The sequence below is a fragment of the Pipra filicauda genome, unplaced genomic scaffold (genome assembly GCF_003945595.2).
Source record: "Pipra filicauda isolate LSUMZ 115617 unplaced genomic scaffold, ASM394559v2 scaffold80_size11013439_pilon, whole genome shotgun sequence".
Classification (NCBI taxonomy): domain Eukaryota; kingdom Metazoa; phylum Chordata; class Aves; order Passeriformes; family Pipridae; genus Pipra; species Pipra filicauda.
The window spans coordinates 1,047,533-1,075,096 of record NW_024104987.1 but is presented as its reverse complement, the minus strand read 5'-3'; the positions used below and the strand labels follow the sequence as shown (position 1 = coordinate 1,075,096).

Below are 27,564 nucleotides of genomic sequence, written 5' to 3'. Positions count from 1 at the left end.
AGCGGCAGCCGGCGGCCGTGGGGCTCCCGCCGCCGCCGCGCCATGGGCCGCTTCCCCGCCGCCGCCGCTGCCATGGCGGCCGCCTTCCTGAGCCCCAGCCTCGCCTTCAGCTCCCACTTCGACCCCGGTAAGTGCCGCAGCCCCGGGGCCGCCGGACCCGCACCCCTTGCCCCGCGCCGAGCCTCCCCCGGGCAGCCCCCCGCGGTACCGCGCTCGGCTCGCTCAGCCCCGCACCGGCTGCCCGCCCGGTGCACCGGGAACGAGCATCCCCGCACCGCGAGCCGAGCATCCCCTCGCCCTCATCCCCGGGAATGTCACTGGACGGGCTCCCGACCCGCCGTGCTTGGCCACCGTGGGACTCCCCGCTGTGGTTCTGGGACATCGCGGTGCGGCGGTGGCACATCCCGGTGTGGCAGTGGGACATCCCGGTTTGGCGGTGGGACCCCCCGGTGTGGCAGCGGGGCGGTGGGATCGCTGCCGCAGCCGGGCGGCATTTTGTTTCCCGGGCTGGAGCGCGGAGGAATCCGGGGGCTGCGGTTGCCTCTGAAGGCATCTCCGGGATTGAAACGGAATAATAACGACAGGGAGGATGGTGATGGTGAGAGGGAGGAAGACGGAGCCGGGGCTGAGCCCCCACCGCCTGGGACAGCCGCCGGCCGGAGAGCCGGGGGCTGGGGGTGCCCGCCCGGGCTGGGGGTGCCGGCGGAGCTGGGGGGGGTGCCGGGGCAGGGCAGCGGCGTTTTGGGGCGCAGGCGTTATGTAAGCGCCGTGTCCCGGCCGCGGCGCAGCTGCAGGAAGATGCTGCAGCCGCGGAGCAGCGCGGGGCTGGCGACTGCGGGTGCGTGTTTGGGGCTGCAGCCGCCGCAGCCGCCCCTCACCGCCGCCTCCCGCCCCTCGCAGCCGCCTCGTGTCCCTCCGGTGCGGGGCCGGCTCTGCGCGGGCACCGGGACCCCTCGTGGGAGCGTCCGGCGGGCGCTCGGCTCCGGCCCTTTGTTTACCAGCCCGGGATAACGCGTGTCGGGTCCGGCACCGAGCGGTGGTGCCGCGGCTCCCGCCGCTCCCGGCGCCTCCTCCGGCACCGCGAAGGCGGCGAAGCGGTGCCCGTGCCGGGCGCGGGGTGCCGGAGGCTCCGGCTGTCGGTGCCGGGCTCCCGCATCCCTCCCCGCCGCCTTCCCGCTCCCTCCTTCCTCCGCTGCTCCCGCTCCCCCGGCTGCGCGCGGTCGGAATCCGTGGGGGGATTTGGAAATGAGCCGCATCAGGACTCGCCGAACGGGGACTTTGTCCCCGACCGCTCGTTATTTGTTTCTAAAACCTCGTTATTTGCACCTAAAATGCGGCAGCGCCGGGAAGGAGCCGATTGTCGGGCTCAGCCCCGGGGGGATTTTGCTCCGGGTTTTGGTGAGGCTTCGACTCCGTGCGAATCCTGCCAGCCTGGGGATTCTCAAGGCATGTTTGGTTTAAAAGCCCTTCAGCACGGTTTCCATCGCTGCCCATCATGGTGCTGCCAGGCCCAGAGCTCGGCGCTGCTGTGCAGCTGCCACCCACCAGCACCGGGAGGGGAATTAAAGAGAGGAACAATCCATATTCTGGGTTTCATGGCTTTGTGGATTTGGTCTGTGTGGCAGCAGCTCCTGCCTGTGTGGCATTGAGGCTGCCTGTGCCAGCCTGGCTCCCTGGGGCTGGCTCGTGCCTGGGGTTGGTCAGGAGGAGCAGGAAGCGATTTGTAGGGCACGGTGGCACCACAACTGGGACAGGACGGGAGAGGCTTAGGGGCGCTGGTTCTGCAGAGGGGAGCATCTCCTCCTGGGCCCACATTCCCTGGAAAGGGGTGGTTGGAAGCCACTGCTGCCAGGACTGGGCCATAGGTGGCCTGCTGGCATGGAATGGTGACAGTGGTGTCACCCGGGGCAGAGGTGCCACAGGGATGTGCTGACTGCAGCTGCCCATGCTCTGGCTTCACCTGCCACTTTTGGCTCCTCTGTCCGATGCACCTGTGTCAGGCTGAGCCAGCTGTGTCTGGGATTCATTCCCTCTCAGTGCCTGGGGCTCTGGGAAAGGGTCCCAGCCCAGCAGCCTCGTGGTTCCCATCTTGTTTTGCCCATCCACAGGCCGGGCCCGGAAATGCTCCTGCACGGAGCCACCTGTGGAGCACAACCACCCTTCAGCAAGAGGCACTGCTGTGCTGCCTGCCCCAACATGTATCCCAGATCTCCTGGGCTTCCCGTGGGAACTGAGTGCCCACTCCCTGACCTGGAAGTGCCGTGACCTGCCACAGCCCGGCTGAGCAGACGGTGCTGGGAGGCACCAGGCAGAACTGTTGGGGGTCAGCCAGGGCTCGAGGAGCTGGGGGGGGGGACGGGGAATCAAGGCCAAGGGAGAGTTGGGGGTGTCCCCCTAGCCCTGTGTTTTCGGACCTGGCTGGAACCCACTGCCACCCACCCACTGTCCCAGGCCTCACATGGACAACAGCTCTGGGAGTGCTGGTGCTCCGTGTCCAGCACCACCATCTACTCCTGGCATGAGGATGGGAAAGGACTTGGGGAACCGTGGTGGCAAAGGGGCTGTTGCAGCCAGAAGAACCCCAGCAGCCCAAATGGGGGCCAGGCATGCCCGTGCTCCCACCCTGGCACCAACCGGGCTGTTGGCTGCTGGCAATGCTGCAGAAGGACAAGGGGAAGGTGTTGTTGGGACTGGACACAGAGGGGGGTCTGAGGGTGGTGGGAGCTCCTGGAGAGGAGGTGACAGGGGTGGCAGCACCCTGACTGGTTTCCTGTCTTGCCACGTGCTTCCCATGGGGGCTCAGTGTGTGGGAGGTGCAGGAGGTGCTGTCTGTCTGTCCAGGCTGACGGGCAGCAGGAGCTGGGCACATGGGCAGGGGGTGAATCCCACTGCCACAAGGATGCCAGGGGTGGGCAGAGGTGGGGGGGGGCATGTGGTGAGCCCCCTGTCCTGCTCAGGGAATGATGTTGGCACTGCACAGCAGGGCAGCTGGGCCCTGCTTGGCTCAACAAGGGAACGGAGCCAGGATCCTTTTCCCCAGGGGTGCTCCCCCTTCTCCCCTCCCTCCCTCCTACCCCCCCCACGGGCGGGCATGTTCTGGACGGTGACACCGATCCTGTCAAAGCCAATTAGGAGAAATTAATTTGCCAGGGTTGAAAGGGCCCTGCGCTGCCGGCGGGACCGGGCTGTGACTCACGGGCTCCCTGCCCGGCACTCCCAGCCCTCCCTGGGACACCCTGTGCCAGGGCAGCCCGTGGCTCTGCCCGCCCCCAGCACTGCATCCTCCCAGCCAGAGCAGGGCTCTGGTGCCCACCCTGCCATGAGCCTCAGGCCAGGCCTTGGCACCCTGGTGACACCGTGAGAAGTAGGGCAGGAATGGCACTGCCAGCGTGGTGCCCAGTGTGGGTTAAGCCAGGGGTTCTGCATCCAGCTGGGGGTCTGTGTTTAGCTGGGGCCCTGCCTGGTCCTGGCTGCCTGTGGCCAGGTGACACATGCATCCCAGGTTTTGCCTCGTTGGTGTGACACCACCTGCCATGTGCCAGGCTGATTCCCTGGGCTGGAAAGTCCCAGGGTCTGGGTCAAAGGGGTGGTTGGGCCGCTCTGGTGCTGTGGCTCAGCCTGTTCCCACCCCGTGCCACACCAACCCGGCAAGTGTAGAGGTGCTGGGACCCAGTGCCCGGGACGATGGGATGGAGGGGTGGTGGGATGGAGGAATGATGGTCTGACCGTGTGCTGCTGCCGCCCCAGGGCTCAACTGGCTCCGTCTGCTCTCCTGCCCCAGCAAACACCCTGACACATCCCCGGGGGAATTCGCTCACGGAGCTGAGGCAGAGGGATCCCGCAGGGATGTGATGTGGGGCTGGAAGTGATGGGCTGACGAGGAGAGGAGAGGAGCCGCTCTGTGCTGAGTCAGCATGCCCACTGGCAGGAAAACAAATCTCCTGTGGGCATTAATCCCCCTGACAGCCCGGGAAGTGCCGTTGGAGTGCGTCGCAGCCATCTCAGGGCACCCACTGCCATTGTACCGTTTGCCATCGGCTGTTCCAGCCCTGCTGATGGGGGACATGGAGCACCTCGGGATGTCCCAGAGCTGGCACAGGGCTTGTGGTGGAGGGTGGAACCGACCAAGGGACAGTGAGGATGTGGGGCTGGTGGGTTTGGGAGGGCTCAACACCAAAGGAAGCAGAGCAGGTCAAGGACTTCCCCCAGAGCCACTGTCCCACAGCCTGGGCTGAAGGCAGGAGTGTCGGGGGGGTCCCAATTCCTCTCCCTTCCCCCCTGCCAGCCATGTCCACGTCCTCCCTGCAGCCTGGTGCCAGCAGCTGGGTTAACACCGCTTGTTTTAATTACTGGAGCGAAGGAAAATTCCAGCGTAGGCAAACGCAGTAAGTGGAGCAGCACTGCCCGCCTGGCTGGGCAGGGTACCCATGGGCTCCCAGGCTCCTGTCCTGGCTGTGCCAGGCTGTCCCGCTGCTGGGCCACCATATCGGACCCCATGGCTCTTCATCTTTCCGAAATACCCGTGTGTTTGTGTGCTCCTCGCCTGTGTCCCGTGCCCACCCTCGGCCTTCCCTGCTGCCATCCCTGCGGCAAAGGGATTTTCCAGGCTCCCTGTGTCCACCCTCGCCACCCCTGCTACAATTCCTATGGCAAAGGAGGGATTTTCCAGTCTCCCCAGTCTGTGTGTACCTGTGCCCGTGGGTGATTTGGGCACCACGGACCGGTTGAGAGCAGGAGGGTGGCAGGGTAGCTGGTGCCCAGCGTCCTCCTGCTCCCTGTGGTGGTGGGGGCTGGGGCAGCGGGGTCTGGGCTGTGCCAGCTTTTCGGGGCTGCGGTGGGGGGCAGAGGTGGACCCCGTGCCCGGGTTCCTGACCGCCCCATGGAGCATCCCCTGGGCCGCCTCGTGCGCGGGCCCTGCTCCTGCACGGCCCCCCTCCAGAGCCAGAGCTCTGGTTTCATAACGCCGCCGAGCATTTTGGATATAAATAGGCTGCCCCGCTCGCGCTGCCGCTCCCGCGGTTACGTAAACGCTGCCGTGCCGGCTGTGGAGCCTCGGCGTGGCCGGTGCCACGCGCTGCCGGCGGCGGGACCGCGGTGCCATGTGCCCGGCACCGCTCCCGGCGTGGCACTGCCCCCGGCACCGCTCCCGGCGTGGCATTCCCGGGGTCCATGGAGGGATCCCTACCTGGGACCCTGCCAGGAGAGGGCTGGGTGCTCCTGCCAGGCACCAGGGGCTGAGGTCACTCCCTGTCCCTCGGGACAGCGGGTTTGCTGGGATGCCACCAGAACATGCCTGGCTGGCGTGGGCTGGGCCTCACCACCCCCACGCAGAGCTCATTTAAAACACCAAGCACGAGAATTTGGTATAAACAGTCAATTTGATCTTGCTTTGCTTGTCTATTATTCTTTTTTTATTACAATATATCATTATAACTCTAATATTCTGTGGTCCAAATAGACTATATAATTATGTATAAAAATACAGTATATGTAATTCTATATATGATTTTGTGTATAATTCCATATATAATATTAATGCTATATACAATAATAGTATATTATTATTACTATATATTATTATAATATATAGCATTATTAGAATTACATTATAATACTTATAATACTTATATTATCATTATAATAATTATATTAGTATTTTCCCTGGAAATGGAGGGAGCTGGCGGTTCCTGGCTCTGCATCAGGGCTTGCTTTGATGGAGGAACTTGATTTTTTGTCCCTAATCAGGCTGACACGTGTGGTGTGTGTGCAGCAGCGCTGGGGCTCGGCCTTTCCCTCGTGCAGTCCTTGTTTTTATTTCATTGCCTCAGAAAATGATGGATGATTTTAGTTTATTTTCCGTCTATTTATGGTTTTTTTGCTGCTGTTTCAGCCCAAGATGGTAAAACCAGAAATAAGGGGCTGAATCAATCCTTTTGGTTAAATAAGCCACATTAGAAGATACAGAAGGAGAAGGGATTAGTGAGGCGTGCCTGGCGTTCACAATTAACTGATCTGTTAATCACCGGAGCGGCTGCTCCAGTGCTGGGAGAAGGTCTCCAGGGATGGGGATAAAGGGTGCTGCTCTCTGAACCCCGCTTTTGGCAAGGGGATGCCTGAATCCTATTGCATCCTGGTGGAGGATGATCTGGGTACCCCTGGGAAGGATGCCTGGATCCCATGGCATCCCAGTGGAGGATGCTGAGGGTACCAGCTCTGTGCCAGGCTCCTGGCTGGCACCAGTGGGTAGCACCAGCCCCAGCCCTGCTCCATGGGCTGTTCCCATGGCAGGGGGGATCCGGGCTCAGGGGTGCAGCTTGGGGGGCTGTGCTGGTGCCTCAGTTTCCCGGGAGCTGCAAGGCCCCGGGCACAGCCGTGTGCCCGCACGCTAAATGGCAGCGGATGGTTTCGTGCCGCCTGGATGCGTGTGGGTGAGCAGAGCGCGCGTCCTGCGGGCTGTGAAATTGCTTCCCTGGAAGCTGCCCATGGACACGGGGATTAACGTGATGCCAGGGCTGTGCCTGCACCAGGAGAGTGGATGGGGCTGGGAGCGAGGAGCCTGTGGCCAGAGGGGCCACGTGGCATGGGTGTTTGGCTCTGCCCAAATCCCATCCGAATCCTACTTGAATCCTGCCCCAATCCTGCCCTGCTTCCTCCCCCAATCCTGCCCTGCTGCCTGCCCAAATCCTGCCCCATTCCCTGCCCTAATCTTGTGTTGCTCCCTGCCTGAATCCTGCTCTTCTTCCTTCCCAAATCCAGCCTCTTCTAGGTGGGCACTGCTGCAAGGTGCTGCCCCAGCAGGGGGGCAGGACCCAGCATGTTCCAGAGGTGGAATCCACCTTGGACGAGGGGACTGGGGGGATGTGCAGACCATGCTCCCAAGGTACCCAGATCATCCGTCAGCTGCCGGATGACCCTACGAGCCCGCACCCCACCAGGACAGTCCCTCTGTGCCCCAGGGCAGCTGGGAATTACCAGTGGGGAAACTGAGGCACGGGCTGTGTTTTCCAGCGGGTCCTGCAGCGAGGGGCCATGCGGGAGCGGGGCGGGGGGAGGTCTCGGTGTTCTGTGCCCCGTGCCCGCAGCTTTGCTCCCCGTTCTGCACGGCCCGTGCCGCGCCGGTTCGGGGGTGGGCAGGGGCCGGGGGCCGCGGCGGGGCCGTGAGCGCGGAGCTGCCGCGGGCGCTGCGGGAGCCCCGGCTCGGCCCTTCCGCACACGTCAGCCGCGCCCGCCGCCCGCGCCGCCGGGGGAGCCGAGCGGCCGCAGCATCGCCCCGCCGGCCGCCGGAGCCAGCGGGGCACGGCCGGGCGGCCGCACCGCCCCGGGAACGTGAGTCAGCACCGGCGGCGGGCACGGCCCTGCTCCGGGCAGCGCCGGCGGGACCGGGGCCGGGACCCCGGAGGGACCCTCCGGCCTCTTCCCGTCCCTGCCTGGAGCCGGCGGTGGGAGCTGCGACCCGCGCTGGGTGGGCGATGCAACAGGCTGGGTGGGGGGGCAGCAGCGCGGGCCGGGCTGTGCCAGCTGCGGGGCGGCATCTGTGGGGCGGGAGGGCAGCGTCTGCCTTATTGTCTCTCACTGCATCCCATTGCACCCCTCTGCACCCCACTGCACCCCTCTGCACCCCACTGCACCCCACGACACCCCACTGCACCCCTCTGCACCCCACTGCACCCCACTGCATTCCACTGCACCCCATTTCATCCTGCTACGTCCCACTGCACCCCACTATACACCACTTCACTCCATTGCATCCCAGTGCATCCCACTGCATCCGGCATCCCCTTCTCCCTCCGTCAGAGTTCTGCTCCCGTTTCCCAGAGCTGGCTGTGAGGCTGGGGCAGGAGCTCCTGGGGCTGGAGCTGTGGCCTCACTGCTGCCACCAGCCCCCCACCTGTTCTCACCTGCCGGGCTGGCCAGGTGAGGGTGGGTGATCCCTGGCTTGGCACACAGCCGCTGGGACACACTGGCCCTGCTGCCGGGGGTCGCTGGGTGCTGGGTGGTCCTGGGTGCTGGGTGGTCCTGGGTGTGGGGCTGCGAGTGATGCAGCAGTTCTGGGGGATGCACTGAGCTCGCCGTTCTCAGCCTGACCTCTATGGCAAGGCCAAGTGCTGAGGCCACGTGAGGGCATGGCACTGGTGCCAGGGGACCCTGTTCCTGCTGGGAAAGTGGAAGGCAGAGCCTGAGGATGTGGGGCAGGATGTGGTGGGGGCCCTTCACGCTGCACACAGCCAGCCCTGTGCCTTGGTGCTCCCTGTGCCCTGGTGTTCCTTGTGTCCTGGTGCCTGCCATGTCCTGGTGCCCCCTGCACCCTGGTGCTCCAGCAGCCGCCACTGCAGGTGCATCTGACCTGGTTTTGGGATAACTTGGCCTCTGAGATGATGCTGCATTTCCCATCACCACACCCAGCGCTGGTGCTGTGGGTACAGGGAGAGCAGCTGGATGGTGCCAGTGGGTCATGGCAGTGGTGGTGCCCAGTCTGGGCTGGTCACTCTTCCCAGGTAGCTGGTCGTTCAGGTGAGGAAACTGAGACAGGACGAACCGGGTCTCACTGGTCCGTTGGCTCATTTGGGAAGCTCCAGTTCCCGAGCCGAGGGGTGGCTCAGCTGACGGTCCCCTCGGAGGGGCTCCTGTCCCTGTGCTCTGCTCCCTGTCGCCGTTCAAAGGCTCTTTTCAGTGAGTCATTTTCTCTTTTGCTGTCCCACTATCCAGGGAAAATGGTGACGTTGGCGGTACAAAGTGTGTTCACCATGGAAACCAGCAGCAAGGGGGGGCACGCCGCCCCCCGCTCCTCCCAGGTTCGGCTTTGCATCCTGAGCCTCAGAAGATGGCTCTGGAGCTCCTTTCACACTCCTTGGCATGGCTGGGCTGTGCCAAGGCCCACGGGGCCATGTGCCTGCTCACTGCCTGGCTGGGAACTGGGGTGCCCGTGGCTGTGCCGTGCGGTGCTGGGGAGCAGCCAGGAACTGCCGGTGCCCCCCAGGGCAGCGGGACCTTCCCCAGACCCCTGGTGCCCTTCAGGTGCTGGTCTCAAGGACACATGGGAGTTGGTGGCAGTCCTGGCATAGGACAGTGGGATCAGGGCACAGGGACAGGGATGCTCTGTGGTCCATGTGCTGGAGCCATGTGTGTGCCATGAGTGTCCCCAAAGGGCTCGGCACAGGCTCAGTGACCTGGGGAGGGGCTGCAGTGCTGGTGGGGGTCTGTGCTGGGGGCACAGCTGAGCACAGGGGCACCTGTCCCAGCCCTGTTGTCCCACAGGAGGGCACTGTGCTGGGCGCTGCAGGGCTGTGGGGGGTCCCTGATGACCAGCTCTGTTGGCAGCACCGCGACCTTCCGGCTGCCTCCCACCACAACGGTGCCGGTTGTTCGGGCAGGCTCTGGGTGGAATAGTAATGTGGCAGCTGCAGCTGGCAGCGGGGCCTGCTGGGGACAGCAGCTGGGACATGGCCACCACCGCTGCCACCACGGCCACCGTGCCCCCTGCCACCGTGCCCCCTGCCACCCCGAGCGACACGGCACCGGCTGCAGTGGGTGGTGGGTGCTGGGATTTGAGGCGTGCTGGTGGCCAGAGGATGCAGTGCCCAGCTGAGCAGCCCTGTCCCATCCCTGTGCCTGGTGTGGGGGCTCATGGAACCAAATTCCTTTCCTTTCAGCTCCCACAGCTGCAGTGTCTGGCCAGCTTTGAGATGTGACTTGTGCTGGGGCCAAACCCACTGGAGGGCAAATCCAAGGGCTGGGGTTTGGCTGGGTGAGGGTGCCTGGGACCTCCGAGCCAGCACAGTCCCTCTCCACAGGGTGTCATTGCCACCCTGCATCCACAGGAGCTGTGTCCCTGTCTCTCCCATGCATGTCCCCCCTTGGCTCCCGACTCCTGTCCTCAAAGGGAGCACAGTGGCACTGAGCCCCCTGTCCCCCCCGAGTGCTCCCCTGTGAGCCCTGATGAGCCCCCACATCCCATGACCCCCACCCGGGCAGGACCCCTCTCCCTGCCCCAGCCCCCTGCCTTGACCCCCTCGTGTCCCCACAGACGGCACCCCCCTTAGTGAGCTCTCCTGGTCCTCCTCGCTGGCTGTCGTGGCTGTTTCCTTCTCGGGGCTCTTCACCTTCATCTTCCTCATGTTGGCCTGTCTGTGCTGCAAGAAGGGGGACATCGGCTTCAAGGTGAGCTGGGGGCACTGGGGGGTCCCCAGGCCGGGAGAGGGGATCTCCCCAGAGACCCCAGGAAGGGATGGAGGTGTTCAGAGGTTCCCAGTGCAGGATCCCCTGCCCCAGCACCAGGGCTGGATGTGTCCTGGTTTAGGAGAGCAGTGCTCAAAGAGAGGGTTTGAACCCTCAGTGCCTGCCAGGACCTGTGGGACTCAGCATCACTGGAGGTCATATCCTGACTCATCCAGGATCCCAGGTCCACAGAGCATGGATATGTGAGGTTCAGCATCACTCGGGGTCATATTCTGACCCATCTGGGCTCCCTGCTCTGCACAGCCTGGATCTGTGGGTTTCAGCATCACTGGGGGTTGTAGCTTGACCCGTCCAGGCTCCCAGCTCCACAGAGCGTGGATGCTGTGGGGCTCAGGATCACTGGGGGTCATATCCTGACCCAGCCGTGCTCCCGGCTCCGCGCAGGGCCAGGCCACGCCACGGTTAAGGGCCCGGCAGTCCCACCCGCACGCCCCCGAGGGTGGGAGGCACCCTGACCTCACAGGCACAGAATGTGCCGAGAAAACGCTTTTTCCCTAATTGCTGGGATTTTTGTGGAGGCTTGAGGCGCCCGCGGCGGGAGGGGGTCAGGCTGGGGGGGACACGCTGGGTGCTGTGTAACGTCCCACACCGTCGGAGCACCTCTCCGTGCCGGGGGGGACAGTGACCCCCGCGGCCCCCGCGCTGGGTATAAAGGGGCGCGCGGCCGGGCCGGTGTCCGGCGGGACACGGCGCATGGCACACGGCGGCACATGGCACGCGGCGCGGTGCCCACGGCGGCGGCAGTGCCATGAGGCAGAGCTGGGCAGGGCGAGATGCTCACCGTCGCCTACCTGCTCGCCCGGGCGGCTTTCAGGAGCCGGGGTGTGCCGGGGTGGCACCGCCAGGTAGTGGGGTGGGTGGGGCCGTCCCCGTGGAGGGGGTAGGGTTGTGTGCCGGGAGGGTGGGATTTGGGGGTCCCCGTGCCTGGGGGTGTGGGTGAACCCGTTGGGGCAGAGGGGTCTGTGGGGCACTGCTGGCAGTGGGGAACCCTTGGGGTCAGTTATCTCTGCTCGGTGTGTCCCCCTCCCCTCATGCCCCTGGAGCAGGAGTTTGAGAACGCCGAGGGGGACGACTACGTGACGGAGCTGTCGGCCCAGGGCTCGCCTGCCCCCCAGCATGGCCCCGAGGTCTATGTGCTGCCCCTCACCAAGGTGTCCCTGCCCATGGCCAAGCAGCCGGGGCGCTCAGGTAAGCTGGGGAGGGGGCAGGACCCCTGAGAGCCATGGCTGGGGTGTCCTGCAGCACTGAGCAGCAGGGTGAGCTGGGAATGGGGGGTCTCCCCTACTGAGGACGGACAGCTCCAGCAGAGCCCTGAGCAGGGGACAGGCAGCCAAGTTCCCTGGGGAGCGCTGCAAGGATTCCCCTGTGCGAAGGTCCCTTGTCCTTGTCCCCAACCCTGTGCGTGTCCCACCCTGCCAGGGTGGAACGGGACATGGACACCCCAAATGGTGGCACCCACAAGCTCCGGTCCCGTGTAAACAAGCCCATGAGTGGGAGAGGAATGTGGGGGGCGCTTGGCTGTGCCCCCTCCTGCCCTGCGCCGTTCCCCGCCCAAAGAATGGCCGTGGGGGGGTGGCCAGCGAGGGCCAACAATGGTCCCATTGCTGCCTGCCCTTGGCACGGGCACCCGAGGGGCAGGACTGTGCCGGGGGGGCTGGGAAGGGGCTAAATGCCAGCCCTGCGCTGGGCTCGGCTCCGCCTGCCCTGCGGAAGAGAAGGGACAGGGATCCAGCTCTGCCGCCACTCGGTTCGGGGACACCAGTACCCCACGTCTCACCGCCGTGGGAGGATGCCTGGAGAGGAAGATGCCTGGGATGCAGGGTGCCTGGGGATGGATTCTCTGGAGCATCTCGGCATGGCAGACGCCCTGGCACCGGGTGACACGGTGGGGATGTCAGGGCTTGGCTGGGACTACTGGGGAATGTGGGCAGGGGGGCAGAGGGACACTGGCAGGGGGGACACGTGGTCGGGGGACACGCGGGCAACTAGGTGTGCTCTGTTACAGTGCAGCTCCTCAAGTCGGCAGACCTGGGGCGGCAGAGCCTCCTGTACCTGAAGGAGATCGGGCATGGCTGGTTTGGCAAGGTGAGCCCAGGGGCAGGGAGCCCCCGACACCCCACCCCGGTGGGACCCGGGGCCCCGGCTGTGCCAGGCGGGTTCGGGGTGTGGATGGAGGGACGAGCGTGTCCCTCGCCCCAGGTGTTCCTGGGGGAAGTGAACTCGGGCATCAGCAGCACCCAGGTGGTGGTGAAGGAGCTGAAGGCGAGTGCCAGCGTGCAGGACCAGATGCAGTTCCTGGAGGAAGCGCAGCCCTACAGGTACCTCTGGGGTCACTCTGCGGTGCCGAGAGTGGGGATGCTGTGGGATGGTGGCAGGTCCCTTCCATGGCACCTTTGGCTGCCAAGCAGAGCCGTGGCTGTCCCATGGAGGTGCCAGCTGAGCTCTCCAGCAGCTCAGCTCCATCCCAGCCCATCTGCCCGGCGCTCACTGCGGCAGGACTGGGGCTGTGCGGAGCCACTGGCCATGGCGAGGGGCAGCGGTGAGGTCATGGGCAGAGCGGGGCCGAGGCGGGGCACGGGGCTGCTCCTGCTTGGGCACAGCTGAACAAATGTCCCTTTGTGGTGTGCCTGGGGCGCTGGGACGTGCTGGTACCCGCTCCGGCGCTCCCGGCAGCCCCCGCCCATCCCGGTACAGGCAGGGTGATGGTTCCCAGGGGGCTCCCGCTGTCCCCTCATCCAACCCCAGCACACGCAGGGCAGTGGTTCCTGAGGAGTTGCTGCTGTCACCCCAAGCACAGCCAGGGCAATGGGGTGCTGGGAGCAGCCCCAACCCCCCTGGCACGGTGCCCATGTGCCCCTGTTGCTCTGCCCACACAGAGCCCTCCAGCACACCAACCTGCTGCAGTGCCTGGCCCAGTGTGCCGAGGTCACGCCGTACCTGCTGGTGATGGAGTTCTGCCCACTGGTGAGTCCGTGTGCCCCTCGTGCCCCTCCCGCTCCCCACGGTGCCCCTGTGGGTGCCGGGCATGGCCGAGCCCCCGCAGCCGAGCGCCGTGGAGGGTGACAGTGGCACTGCCCACAGGGTGACCTGAAGGGGTACCTGCGGAGCTGCCGGGGGGCCGAGGCCATGACCCCGGACCTGCTGACCCTGCAGAGGATGGCATGTGAGGTGGCCTGCGGCGTCCTGCACCTGCACAGGAACAACTACATCCACAGGTAGGCTGGCCTGCGGCTCGGGGGGGGGGCAGGGGGAAATTCGGGGTCTGGATGGGGGCGGTTCCCAGGATGCCAGCGTTCCTGCCCCACCACTGCTCCTCCTGCCCAACAATATCCTGGTGCTGAGTGAGTTGCAGACGGAGACTCCAGCATCAGTGATTTTGTTGAGGAGGGGATGCGCTGCCATCAGGGGCCACCGGAGTGTCCCCACCTGAGCCCAGGTCTGCAGGTGGGTCCCCACGAGGGTGCCCGAGCTGTGGTGGGGGGATATGGGGTCCCCAGCTGTGCTACTGGAGAGGGACTCCCCTATGGGCAGCCCAGCTTTGGTGGGCCCTGGTGCAGTGGGGGTCTCGCGTGTACCCCGTGTGCGTGACCTGCCCTGGGGCTGGAGCAGCCGCCCGGGAGCCCGGCCCCGTGCCAGGGCTCACGTTGCCCGGGAACACCCGCTTTCTGCTTGGCTCGGCGCGTGACGGATGGACGGACGGACAGCGGCGCAGCTGGGGCTGCGCAGGCATTCCTGCTGTGCACTGGCTGCCGCGTTATCGGCACGCCCGGCGCTGGGCACAGGGACGGGGGGACGGGGCCCCGCCGCCGCTCGCCCATCCCGCTGCCCCCGCGGGGTCCCTGGTGGGTGTCCCCCGACCCCTCGGTGGTGGTGGGTGCCCCCCGGCCCCCCGGCAGCGGTGACAGCTCCCGGTTTGCTTGGCAGCGACCTGGCCCTGCGGAACTGCCTCCTCACCGCCGACCTCACCGTCAAGATCGGGGACTACGGGCTCTCGCACTGCAAGTACAAAGTAAGGCTGGTTGGAGGGAGGAGGGGCTGGGGGCTGCGCACCGGGACCCCCGGGGCACCCACACGTACACCACCCTGGTACATATCGTGCTGAGCCTTCCTTGCCCCACACCCGCACACATTCCTGCTCCCCAGCAGTGCCGGGGCACTCCCTGGGTTTTCTGGAGTGCAGGGGGGTGCAGACCACCCTGTGAGGGACTCGCTTCCCCCCAGTTTGTCCCCATGAGCATTAGGGGGGGATTTTTCCCTCTCCCAGCACCCTGGCCCCCTGCCCAGAGGGGTGCCATGGAGCCTGGGCTCCCCAGCGCTGCCTGGGCTGGCCCGGACGCGCCCCTCTGCCAGGAACAGGTCCCTGCAGGCAGCTGCCAGCACAGCCTGGGGTTGTCCCCTCGTCCATATGTCTGTCTGTCCTGCTCTGGGCTGCCCATGGCTCCTGGCAGGGCTGGGATCGCTGGGCTGGGGGGCTGGAGGAGCTCAGAGGGGCAGCAGAGGGGGGGAGGAGGGGCAGTGGGTGCCAGGAGGAGCGAAGGGCAGGCTGGGGGCAGAGCCGGGGGGGATCGTGCTGGGCGGGGGGCAGGGCACGGGGTGGAGGGTGCCGCGGCGTGGCCGGTCCCTGACGCCATGGATTGACGTTCTCTTCTCGTACTGACCCTGCACACTTGGCAGGATGACTACTTCGTGACGGCCGACCAGCTGTGGGTGCCGCTGCGCTGGATCGCGCCCGAGCTCATCGACGAGGTGCACGGCAACCTGCTCGTGGTGGACCAGACCAAGGCCAGCAACGTCTGGTGAGCGGGTCTGGGGGGGGGCAGGGGGCTGCAGGGGTGGGTTGTTTTCAGGACAGCTGGCCGGTAGCGGGGTGGGGGTCTCCCTGCACCCCCAGCATCCCACCGTGCCCGCAGGTCGCTGGGCGTCACCATCTGGGAGCTGTTTGAGCTGGGCAGCCAACCCTACGACCACTACTCGGACCGGCAAGTGCTGGCCTATGCCATCAAGGAGCAGCAGCTGAAGCTGCCCAAGCCGCAGCTGAAGCTCTCGCTGTCGGAGCGCTGGTGAGGAGCCCGTCCTGCCCCCTGCCCTGCCCCACCTCGCGGTGGGCGGGGGGCCAGGCTGACCCTGGCCCCTCACCACAGGTACGAGGTGATGCAGTTCTGCTGGCTGCAGCCTGAGCAGCGCCCAACAGCGGAGGAGGTGCACCTGCTGCTGTCCTACCTGTGTGCCAAAGGGGCCACGGAGGCCGAGGAGGACTTCGAGAAACGCTGGAACTCCATGAAGCCCAACGGCAGCGCTGGCGGCAGCCACCACGGCCCTGAGCTCTCCTCCTTCCCACTGCTGGAGCAGTTCTCAGCTGACGGCTTCCCCTCAGACGGGGACGACATCCTCACCGTCATGGAGACCAGCCACGGCCTCAACTTCGAGTACAAGTGGGAACACACCAAGACCGAGCACTTCCAGGCCCCCCTGGGGTCCCTGAGCCCCACCAGCGCCGCCCGCTACCATGACCTCTACTACCCTGCCACGACGGTGGGGCTCAGCCTGGGGGTCTCCCCCTCCTGCTACGAGTGCAAGGCGGGGGGCTGCCCTGGGGTGCCGGCGCCTGGCGTGGTGCCCATCCTGGGTGCCCACAGCCCCTCACTGGGCAGCGAGTACTACATCCGCATCGAGGGCCCCGGGGAGGGCAGCGCCGAGCTGGACTATGCCATGTGCACCTACAGCCCTGCGGGCGAGCGGGGGCCCCTGCGCCCCCCGTCCTGCTGGAGAGCCCAGGGTGGCCGGAGCAGCGGCGCCTACGACTCCGACGGCAGCCCCACCGTGTCCCTCAGCATGGAGCCTCTGCTGGGCCACGCGCCGGCGGGAGAGGCCTCCTGGGAGTGCGCCGAGTACTACCCCTATCCCTGCCCCGGGCAGGAGCCGCGGGGCTATGAACCGTCCCCCAGCCACGGGGCCGAGGGGTACCTGCTGGAGGAGGAGCCCCCCCAGCCAGGCAGCCAGGACTGGCCCGTCCCCAGCTTCCAGCCCGGCATGTTCACCGACCCGCTGGGCGTCTCGCCGCCGGGGAACTGCACTTACAGCCCCCGGGGGTACGGGGCGACACGGGGGCAGAGCGGGGCCCCGCCGGACTGTGTGGCACTGGAGCTGGGCGAGGACAGCCCCCCGAGTGCCCCCCACCCGCCAGGTGCCAGCCCCCCGCCTCAGCGCCTTCCCTGGGCCTCCAACAGCTCCTCCAACAACAACATCGGCAGCGGCAGCCCCCGTGAGCCCCCGGCCGGCGACAGCTGGTGCTACCGCCGCATGATCACCTTCCGCGGGCTCATGGCCAAGCCGCTGGGCACGGTGCCACGCGGCCAGCCCCAGCTCGGGGGGTCCCCGCCGGGACACGACTTCCTCCGCCCGCGGCAGGATCAGCCCCCCGCCATGGCCGGCGGCTCCTCCTCCCCGTGCCGCTCGCCCTCCCCGCGGCTCCAGGCCTGGCACGGCCGTGACTCATCACCCTGCGGCCGCGCACAGGCAGTCACGCTGGCGGGCAGCCCCGCCACGCCGTGGGGCCCCGACGCGGCCCCGACACCTGCGCCAGGGGCCCCTCGTGATGCCCACCCGGACGAGAGCGCAGTGGGGGGCAGCCCTGCCTGCAGCCCACTGCCCCACGCCACAGTGGGGCTGGGGGAGGCCGCCCCCATGGCTGGCACCACCACCCCAAACCCTGGCCTGCCTGTTGAGCCTGGCACAGACAGCGCCCAGCCCACGCCAGAGCCCGCCGAGGCGCCCGCACCGATGCCCACGGAGGCCATGGCTGAGAGCGGCGCCTGTGCCACCAGCGATGCTGACCGGACACCGGACAAGACCTTCTCCAGCGGCAGCTTCCCCAGCGTGGACGAAGGCAGCGATGAGGACACGGCAGAGCTGACCTCCGGCGTCTTCACCGACTTCTCCGGGGACTACACGGAGCGGACGGAGGCGACCCCGGCACTCAGGTCCCTGCAGAAGCAGGTGGGGACACCGGACTCGCTGGAGTCACTGGACATCCCCTCCACGGCCAGTTCCTGCGAGGTGCTGAGCCCCGGTGCCTTTGTGCCCGCTGGCCAAGCCCGCGCCCTGGACAGCGGCTACGACACCGAGAACAACGAGTCCCCCGAGTTCGTCCTCAAGGAGCCCCACGAACCCCGAGAGCCGGAGACCTTCAACCAGCTGGCGAAGCCGCCTCCAGGGCTGCCAGGGGGCGAGGGTGAGGGTCCGGCCCCCGAAACGCGGCTGCCCAGTGCCCTGGGGGCTGAGCTGCACAGCCTGGCCGAGAAGAGCCCCTACCGTGACTCTGCCTACTTCTCCGACTGCGACGCCGAGGCTGAGCGTGGCCCCAAGGACGAGGGGGACAGTGATGGATCCCGCACCCCGGAGGCAGAGGAGGGTCCCCGCTCCCCTGAGCAGGACGTAGGGCGAGGGGAGGATCCACTGCACCCCCCGGGGGCACCTGGCAGCCCCCCAGCAGCGCCTGGTGTCGCAGTGGCGGTGCCCATGCCGGTTGTGGGGGTTTTGGAGGGGGACCAGGAGGGGGCTGAGGACAGGAGCACACCGGCCGGCCCCACGGAGCAGGCACCTGGCACGGAGCAGTGCCCCGCTGGCACGGGGCTGGTGCTGGGCAGCCCCCCACGCCCCGACACTGATGTCTGTCCCCCGGGCTCTGTGACCCCCAAGACTTTCCCCTTGACCCCCGTGCCAGTGAGCCCTGGGGAGCCACTGACTGTCGGAGGGACCCACGTGCCTGAGGGTGTCCCTGGAGTTGGAGGAGCTGTGGCAGGGGATAAACAGACTGTGCCCCTTGTGCTGGGGCCTGGGGACCTGGGGCTGCCCCCGGAGGGGACGGGGGTGGGTGATGCTCCGGGGGGTCCCAGCACGCTGCTGCCAAGGGCTGAGCCAGCCCCGGGCCTCTCCCCGCTCCCGTCGGCCCCTGAGCGCCACGAGGAGCCGGAGGAGGAGGATGAGGACACAGAGGACAGCGACGAGTCAGACGAGGAGCTGCGCTGCTACAACATCCAGGAGCAGAGCGAGGAGAGCGAGGAGGAGCCGGTGGCTGTGCCCATCGTGGTGGCCGAGAGCCAGAGTGGCCGGAACCTGCGCAGCCTCCTCAAGATGCCCAGCCTGCTCTCCGAGTCCTTCTGCGAGGACCTGGAGCGCAAGAAGAAGGCCGTCTCCTTCTACGACGATGTGACCATCTACCTCTTCGACCAGGTGGGTGCCCTAGGGGGCAGTGCCGGGCGCTGGTCATGGTCCCACAGCATTCTGGCGGTGGGAGCCGTCCCCAGCCGTGCCCCCAGTGAGGTTCCTTCCTGCTGTTTCTCCATCCTCAGGAAAGCCCCACGCGGGAGCTGGCTGAGCAGGGCTTCCCAGAGCCCCCCCTGCCTTCGGGGCAGCCCCCCCTGCCTTCGGGGCAGCTCCCTGCCAGTGGCAGCCCCCCCAGCCCCACGGACAAGCTCGGAGCCTCAGACGACTCCTCAGATGGCAATGCCTCGGAAGAGAGTAAGAGACCAGGGGGTTGTGGGGCTGGTGCTTATGGGGTGATGGGGGCAGCAATTATGGGATGATGGGGGCAGTTATGGGGTGATGGGGGGAAGCAATTATGGGATGATGGGGACAATTATGGGATGATGGGGGCAGTTATGGGGTAATGGGGGGCAGCAATTATGGGATGATGGGGGCAGTTATGGGGTGATGGGGCAGCAATTACGGGATGATGGGGGCAGTTATGCAGTGATGGGGGAGTAGTTATGGGGTGATGGGGGGCAGCGGTTATGGTGGGGACCCTGAGATGGGCTCAACCCCCTCACTCCCTATCACAGGCGGTGGCTTCGAGTGGGACGATGACTTCCCGCTGGTGCCGGTGAAGCCGCCCCTGGTGGCCTCGCTGCCGGGGACACCAGCAGAGCCCCCCGCGGCCGTGCCCGCCCTGCCTGCCCTGGTGCCGGCACAGAAACAGGTGCTGCCCATCCAGTTCTCCCGGTTCACGGTCTCGCCTGCCCCGGTGTCCCGGTTCTCCATCACCCACGTCTCCGACTCGGACATGGACTCCATAGGAGGTGAGTACCCCCCGTGATGCTGCTCTGCGGGTGACCAGGACCCCTATCCCTGCCGGGGGCTACCATCAGTGCCAGTGGCACTGTGAGCCACGGGACACCCTGGCCTTGTGCCCGAGGGGATGGTCACCCCTGCGAAGGGCCGGGTGTCCCGCGGAGGGCGGGACCCTCTCACGGCCCCTCTCTGCTCGTTGCAGGCAGCAGCGAGGACGGTGACCGGGAGTGAGCCCGCCGGGACACAGCCGGCATCGCCCCGGCACCGGGCAGGCGCAGGACGGCGGGGCTGGGCACGGGGGTCGCCCGTGGGCTCCCAGACCCCGCTCTGGATTTTTTAGGCAGATTTTCTCGGAAGGAACTCGTTTGCTGCTGCGAGTGGGAGTGGGGCCGTGCCCCCCGCGGGGCCAGGCGGTGGGTGACGGTGACGGTGACAGCCGTGCGTGTGTGTGCGGGTGGCTGTGTGCGTGCGTGCAGAATACACACTTATATATATATATATACATATATATATATAAATTATAGCGTTTAAAGGGTAGTGCCCTGACCTTGCTAACATTTGCAGAGTGTCCCCCCAGTGAAGTCCCCCCCTTTTGGCTTCTTGCCCACGCGTGCTCCCCGAGGTGGTGTTTGTCCCCACACATCCTGTGCTGTCCCCTCCCCGTGCCGTGTGCTTGGTCTTGCACCTTGTGGCAGCTTGGCTGCCCCAGGGCTGCCCCACAGTCACCCTACAGCTGCCCCACGGCTGCCCCACAGCCACCCCATGGCTGTCCCAGGGCTGCTTCACGGGCACCCCACGACATTCCCGAGTGAGGAGCCACTGGCTGCTGCCACCATTGATGTCACTCCCTGTGCCAGGGGTGCCACTGTCTCTCCAGGGGGGGCACCATGGCTTTTGGGGCTTGGGGGGGCTCCCCTCCCTTTGCTTTCAGGGAGCAGTCCCAGCAGGGGGATCCTGAGGGCTGGTGGAACCGTTGCCCACTGTGGAAGGGAACGACACGTGGAGGGCTGGTTAGGGGGGGAACGTCCCCCCTCGGGACCTGCCAACCTGACTATTTTTGTATTTAAAGAAAAGGATTAGAAAAACCCAACCCCAAACCCACCCCAGAACCAAAACTCGCTGTTGACTGAACCCACATTGACGCGATTTTAAGTTATTGCTGCCAAAGAGACGTATCGAGTCGGGGGGAGGGGGGCAGGGGGTACTCGCAGTTCTTTGTTACTTTTATTTTTTTTTTTGGGTTTCTTCGTTATTTTTTTTTTTTTTAATTCATTCGAGGCTTAGGATAATTGTGCAATTCCAGCTTCCGGAAGGAAATAGAAGTAAGCGGAGCTGAACGAAACCTTGAAATCAGGGCTGGTTCCTTTTGGGGTCTATAGACCAAACCCTGAGGTGAGAAATGTCCCCTGTGAGCGCCCCCCGCCCCATGTCCTGGCTCCTGGCACCCCGTGTGCAGGTGGTGAGGGCACACAGATGCCCTTGTGCACAGACACGTGCACCCACGTGGGATGGGGCTGGTGCCAGGGGTTCTGCTCCATGCCATGAGATGATCCCATCCTGGGCTGGGCACAGCTCTGGCACCAGGACCCTGTGGGATGAGCCCATCCCCAGCCTGGCACTGTGATGCCACTCGGGTTCCAGCCAGATGTTCCCATACTCGCCCACCCTCCTCCCACCCATCCAGCAGGTTTCAGCCCACCCTGGAGCTGTATCTCAGCTGGAGCCCCCTCAGTGCTCAGAAGGATGTTGTGGGGGTGAGGGGCTGTGCCCGAGGGCACAGCCACGGTCCCAGGGGACCCCAACTTCAGCCCCAGGGTGGCTGTGCTGCCCCGTACCCCCCATTGCTGGTTCCTCCCCACCACTAAGCAATTAATGCTTTATTTAAGTGTTTTATTTAAGTCCCCACCTGTCCTGTAACCCACCCCCCCTCAGTTCTCCCAAGCTCTTCCCTTACCCTTTGCAACTGGGGGGCCACCCCCTGCACTGACCTGGGGTGCAGCACCCATGGGTGCTGCCCATGCAGGAGTGAGATGCTCCTGGGATTCCCTTCCCGCAGCATCCACCCTCCTGCCCCCCCTGCCTCCCCTTCCCTGCACACCACCAGCACCACAGGTGCTCGCCCCCCAAGCCCCTTGCACCCAGGGGTGCTGGTCCAGCCCCCCACCCCACCCTGGGTTTGGTCTATGGCGCCGCAGGTCCCGGCTCCGGAGGGTGGATGAGGACAGAGCTGTGGCTTGGGTAACTTTTTTAATAGAAAGGCTCTTCTTACATGGTCTATTTTCTCAATACGGGTCATAATTGCTGTATTTTTTATCAGTGCTGATTTCCATACAGCTCCCAGCATGTGTGTCAAATCTCATCGGGCCAATAATAAAGTTTTTAAAATATCTTAAGCCGTTTCCTGCCCCGATCATTGCCCGGCACGCAGGATGGAGCCAGCTCGGGATGGACCCGGGGCCAGGCCGTGCCTCTGGCCAGGGAAAATGCCGCAGGAGGGAGGGGTGTGAGGGATTTAATTGCTCATAAATTACTTTTTCTCATAAAAAATTATTTCAGGTTACGTCTTGCAGGTGCCACCGAGCCAGGAGGTGCAGCGAAGCCCCCGGGGGCTGGTTGGAGCCAGGGTGGCTGCTCAGGGGTCCCGGGGGGGCAGCCCCTGGCACAGGGGTGGAAGAGGACAACGCTGTGGCCGAGGGGACCCCAGGCCTGTCCCCACCCAGGGCTGTGACCACCAGCCCTCTCCCACCCACTGCACCGTGCGCCAGTGGAGCCCTTCCCCTCACCCCTGCCCCGTGTGGTCCCCCACCCATCTGCTCCAGCCCTGGGAGAAGAGGAGGCACAGGAGAGGAAGAGGAGGCACATCATGGAGCAGGGAACCCTCGTGTACAGCTGGAGCCTGGACGGTCGCAGAAGCTCTTTTCCTGCAGCGGAGCTGGAAAATCCATCGGAGGGGACATGGGAGAGATGAACCACCACATCCCACTGGGACCGAGCCCCGCGCTGGCACCGCTCTGTGCCCGGCCAAGCGCCCACTGCCTGGACTGTGGTGACCAGGACATGCTGCACTAGTGATCAGGAAGTGCAAAATGAAAAATACAATGGAAAAAGCAAAAACTCTGTTCGGCATCAACCACTCACCCACGGGAGACACAATTGCTGCCTGGAAACCCCCTTCTCCCTGTTTTCAGAGCAAGGACAAGACTCCTGTGTCGGCTCCCTGGAACTGTGGAAGGGCCCGGGAGCCACCTCACTCGTGGGCACTCCCAGCAATAAGCTTAGCAAGTGTGTGTATATATATATTTATATATATTTATCTCTATCTATCTCTCTCTCTCATGCAGCCCTAGGAATAGAGGAAGAGCAAACAGCCAAGCAAGAGGTCTGGAGGGAGCTTCTGTCTGCGGGGAGCAGGGCCCCCCAACTGCCCCAGGCACCCCAAGGCTTCCACACTGCCCTCGCCTCCACAAGTGTGTTTTTCTAGCTTATATTTTACAGCAGTACCGTAATTCCCTACAATATCCTGAGCCCTGGCACTGCAGGAGCTCTGGGACCAGAGCCGGCCCTGTCCCAGCAAGGGCTGCAGTGCCACCACCCTGTTGCTGGTGTGCCAGCCTGGAGGATGGGGTGGGCATCCAGGGTCTAGTGGGAGCCTGGGAGCTGCCTACAGCTCTCACCTTCCCTTGGCTTGCACGGGGTATCCGGGCTATCCCACCTTTCCTAGGGGTCCCTCCTGTCTGGGCAGGGGAGAGCAGGGGGACCGTGTCCCCTCTGCCACTGCCACCCCACCGGAGCACTGTGAGCCCCTGGAGCCCTTTCTTCAGCTGAGCCCATTTTCCCACCCATGGCAAACTGCTGCTCAGCCTGGGAACCATCCCAGCCCCAGGACGTGCTGCTCCAGCTCCGGGATGTGCTGCCACCACACTCCTTGGTGCAGGCAGAGGACAGGTGACACGACCGCGGTGTGACCCTCTGCCACTGAGGGGGACAAGCTGGGTCTAGAGAAGAGAGAACTAGGGCACTAGCTTGAGCCTTTGGCTTTCAAAGCAGCAGGATTAAATAAATTCCGCCTAAAAATGAAGTCCTGGGAAGCCGGACATGCAGTGGTGAGGATGAGGAGGACGAGGAGGTGGCGAGTGCCGCGGGTGCCAGCGCTCCCCAATCAGCTGATGAGCGGAGCTGAGCGGTCGTTCGTCACCGTTGGCTTCAGCTGGACGTTGGCAAAGGGGTTTCTGCGGAGGAAGAGGAAGGAAGAGTTAACGGGGGGACGGCGGCAGCGGGGCTGGTGAGGACGGGGCACCGGCACAGCGAGCGGGCACTGGCAAGACCCCAGGAGAGCAGCTTTGGGAAGGGGTTAACTGGAAAGGCTCTGCCCTGTGGAGCCCCCAGCTGAGCTGCCCCCACTCCTCAGCTCCTCTCCCAGCTAAAGCCCTGGTAGGTGTCAGAGATGAGCCGAGGGCAGCTCCATGTGGGATGTTCTCCTACCTCACTCTCCATCAGCCTAAAGCAGGAGATGCCATGGGGGACCAGGGCTGGAGAAGCTGCTCCAGTCCCCTCCAGGTTGGACTCACACAGTTCCCACAGATGGGAGCACCACGAGATCACCTGGCTCTGCACTACCGGTTATGGCCTGACCTCCCAGCCAAGGGCAGAGCTGGTAGCTCCCTGCAGAGGCCTTGTGCTGCCTCTGGAGAAGTTAATATCCAAGAGTGTGGGAGATAAAGAACACCTGGATGGACTTGGCAGAGCCAAGAGACCAAGCCCAGCCCAGCCAGCCTGACCTGGGGTTTCACCTACCTGGGGTGTCCCCCACACTGTCCTGTCACTTGGCCAGGAGAGGATACAGGGGCTACCTTGGCATGGGGAGCATCCTTACCCCACCCCAGGAGGTCTCCTTTGTGCTCTCCCAGCAGGAGTTAACTCCCTGGAGGTGTGGGCAGCTCTGGGGGTTCCATTGGCTGTCAGGGGTGCCTGGGGTCATCAGGTCCAAACCTGCACTGGGCAGGGAGCCACCAAGCAGCTCCCTACCCATCCTCCCTGTCTCACCTGCCCAGCGCCCCCAGCCCTCCCCAGGGAGCCACACAATCCCTCTCCTTTCCCCAGTGGAAGCTGTGGCCATGGCCCACCACACACATGGGTCCCACAGCTGGGCCACTGGCCAGTTCCCCACCATGGAGGCACCAGATGTGGGTGCATGTAAAGTGCCGTGGTTACCATCTACAACTGGACTGAACAGCTTTGGGATGTCCCCAGAAGCTTTGGAATGTCCCCAGAGCAGAAGGAGGAGGCTGGGACCCCCAACCCCCCTGGGACGGACACTCACTGTTTGCCCCAGGCCCCCTCCTTGCCATCCCTCACCTCTCCATGTGCACTTTTTCTCTCCTTAGAAGATAAATGGCTTTTGCTTAAAAATAGGGTAATTAATTTCCCACCTAATTAATGCAGATGCTTAGATCACTTTCCCCCCCAGGATGCCAAAATAGATTCTCAGGACTGGAGGGAGAGAAAAGTTGCTTTGATGAATCACCCGGGGCTCTCATTTAACTATTTCTGTGCTGGCAGCGAAGAGCCATTGGGGTGGAGCCTGCAACTCCAGGGAATACAGCTCATGGATCAAACAGAAACGGGAAGAGGGCTCTCCAGGCTCTGCAGTGCCGAGGTGGGTGTCGGCTCCTGGGGAAGCTCCTCCATCCCATCCCAGGGGCCAGGATGAGGAGGCTCCCAGGACAAGGAACCTCCTGGGACAAGTCTACAACAAAAAAGCTGCTCAAAAAACTCGAGGTTAGCGCGGACGTTCCCTGCCCCGCCGGAGAGTGGGCTGGGGCTGGCGATGGGCACCAGAGACCTACAACCGAAGAGGCTGGTTAGGGGCAGCGGGAAGCGCAGGAGCAGCTCAGCATCCCGGGAAGCGCAGCCACGGCAGCGGAGCGAGTGGCCGTGCAGAGGCAGCGCGGTGAGACCCAGAGCTCCTGCCACCGGGCCGGGGACAAGCGGTGACCGACGGAGGGGACGGAGGCAGGGGGAAGCAGAGCGGTGGCACCGTCCCCGCGCAGCCCCGCGGCCTCACCCGCTGCCCAGCGCACCCAGGGCTCGGCCCCCCGACACCGTCAACTTACTAACTACGGGCAGGGGCACCTCAAAACCTGGCCACTTCAACATCGGGGCTGCAAGGGAAACAGAAGGCACGTTGGAGGACACCGGGACGCTTGATGGGAACAGAAGGTCGTGGTTAAGGAGAGACTTAAGGTTCCGGGCAGGCGGCCCCAGAGCCCACCGGCCACCCCGCACGCAGCACGTCAGGCAGAGGAAACAGGAGGAAAAAGAAGAAAAAGGAGAAAAAGTCGTGTTTATTGAGTCACTGGTGCTGCGAGGAGGGGAAGGAAGGGCACGGCCGGCTGGGAGCCACCTGGGGAGCGCAGGGGTCGGGCATGGGGCTGCGGAAGGGAGGGGGGGCTTCCTTCCCCCGTGCCAGCCATCCCCGCTTTCCCAGCGCCGGGAAAGTGCAGCCGGAGCCTTGGCATGCGGGAGCAGCAGCAGCAGCATCACCCCCTCAGGTGCTCACAGAGGGGGGACCCGGCTCTTAAACAGTTGTCGCTGCTCCCGCTCAGCGAAGCTGTTTAATGCCAGCGGGGCCGGGCGTGCACGGGCAGCAGCCAGAGCCCCCCACGGCCGCCCCGCGCCGAGGGATGGAGCAAGGAACAAAAACATGGCATGGGAATGTGCGGCGGGCGATGCAGGCTGTGAGGGCAGCACACAGGCACGGCAGCCGAAAAAGACACCGAGGCCCAGCTCAATGCAATAAATAAAACTTTTATTCGAACAATAACTCAGTACAGGGCACAATTCTCTCTGGCTTTTAAAAAAAGGTTTTTCACCACTTTACAGTCTCCACACAGGCTTTGCTAGGCTGGGTTTGTGGTTTTTTTCCCCCTCCCCTACTCTCTGTCATTCAGCGTGAAATATCCTGGGTTAAAAATCTTTAGCAAAATTCGGACATCGATGCAGGAAGGGCTTGGAACAACGTGCCTGTAGGCGAGGAGATAACCCAAAAACTGGTCCGGGGGGAGTCTATTGCCAGCAATGTCCCAGTAAACAGGCAATGTCAGAGGTCTTAAAAATCACATCAGAAAAAAGCGTGAACAGCTTTGCAGTGGAGATGGCCACGGGCACTGGGAGGGCTACGGGCAAGTGCAGGAGCAGGACCCCAGTGCCAGGTGGGAGCCCCCCTGGGCACTGCCGAGCCCACCGTGGGGCACAGCGTGGGGGCTGCCTCGCCCAAGCCCGGTTTAGGGATGCGAGTGTGTCCCCGGACCCCCAGCCCTAACGTGAGGTAACAATACCTTGCTACAAAAAATATATATATATATATTTATAAAACAACCAGGAGTAACCCTTCCGGGAGGGGTTCCCACGGCCGGCGGGACCCCAGCCCAGAAGCAGCCCTTTCCCCGGGGCGGGGGGTCTGTGCCATCCGCTTCTCCCAAAGCCACCGTGGTGGGATGGAAGCGGATCAGGCTGAGGGGGAGGCGCAGGGACGCTGCCCCCCCTCCGGGAACGGCATCCCGGGCGCGGGCATCCCGGATGCTCAGTAACAGTACGGACACCAGAGGCCATGCATATGTGTTCCAGTCTGGGAGTTTGGTCCAGGCTCGTGCGGGGCGGCCGGCGCGGCCCCGGGGGGACAGTGCATCGCTAACATCACACGGGAGGACAAACACGGGTCCCACTAAGTGTCAGCTGCGCTCAGGCTGCGAGCACAGGCAGTTTCTGCTCCGAAAAGGCTTCAGAAACAAGGGCACTGTGAACACCAGGGAGGGGTGAGAAGCACCATGGTTTCCTTGAAGATCACAAGAGTTTCGAATCCAAAAGAAGTAGAGAAAGAGAAAGGAAAGGGAAGGAAAAAAAAAGGGGGGGGAAAGAAGCAGAAAGCTCTTCCAAGCAGCAAGGGGCCGCCGCGAGCCCGGGTGTCCTCACACCGTTGATACCAAACTGCCACTGCCGCTGCGGAACAAAGCACAGAGATGCCAGAGTGGCCGGGAGCGCCGCGAGGCTGCACCGTGCCGGGAGCCCAGCTCCCACACAGGACCCGCCACGGAGAGCTCCTCCCCAGCCACGGCTGTGGGCTCAACCCCGAGAGCGAGACGGGGCAGCACCAAGGCAGAGGGGACGGGGAAGGTGCCAGGGAAAGACCCTGAGAGCGTGTGCTCTCCATGGCCTCGCTATCCAGGGGCAAGCCTGGAGCAGGTCGGGGAGACGGGACTC

At 64.5% G+C, this 27,564-nt stretch overlaps 2 protein-coding genes across 14 annotated transcripts in view; one reads left to right on the top strand and one right to left on the bottom strand.

Annotated features, from left to right (window-relative positions):
* Positions 1-26,128, top strand: AATK (apoptosis associated tyrosine kinase). Of its 7 annotated transcripts, none has more exons than XR_003541541.2 (15): positions 1-127; positions 10,025-10,158; positions 11,283-11,424; positions 12,242-12,321; positions 12,436-12,554; positions 13,113-13,200; positions 13,318-13,451; positions 14,161-14,245; positions 14,893-15,032; positions 15,147-15,296; positions 15,378-18,468; positions 18,588-18,756; positions 19,077-19,313; positions 19,508-19,718; positions 21,862-26,128. XR_003541541.2 is itself a non-coding variant. In XM_027725343.2 (14 exons), exons 1-14 carry the CDS (start codon positions 43-45, stop codon positions 19,534-19,536), a joined length of 4,665 nt encoding a protein of 1,554 aa, XP_027581144.1. In that variant the 5' UTR covers positions 1-42; the 3' UTR covers positions 19,537-20,552. The 7 variants fall into 7 exon arrangements, 4 of the variants coding, with proteins under 4 accessions (XP_027581144.1, XP_027581143.1, XP_039246174.1 ...); XR_005566841.1 differs by lacking the exon at positions 21,862-26,128 and adding an exon at positions 20,609-21,698; XR_005566840.1 differs by lacking the exon at positions 21,862-26,128 and adding an exon at positions 20,584-21,698.
* BAIAP2 (BAR/IMD domain containing adaptor protein 2) overlaps positions 21,534-27,564 on the bottom strand; it is a 41,566-nt gene continuing 35,535 nt past the window's right edge. For 4 of the 7 annotated variants that reach the window (XM_027725351.2, XM_027725354.2, XM_039390247.1 and 1 more), the window contains one exon: positions 21,534-23,534. In XM_027725351.2, coding sequence (XP_027581152.2) covers positions 23,465-23,534 — 70 coding nt within the window. In that variant the 3' untranslated portion in view covers positions 21,534-23,464. Of the gene's footprint in view, positions 23,535-25,418; positions 25,467-26,092; positions 27,304-27,564 lie in introns of those variants that run through there. The other 3 variants (XM_027725357.2, XM_027725359.2, XM_027725358.2) reach the window with 2 other exon arrangements.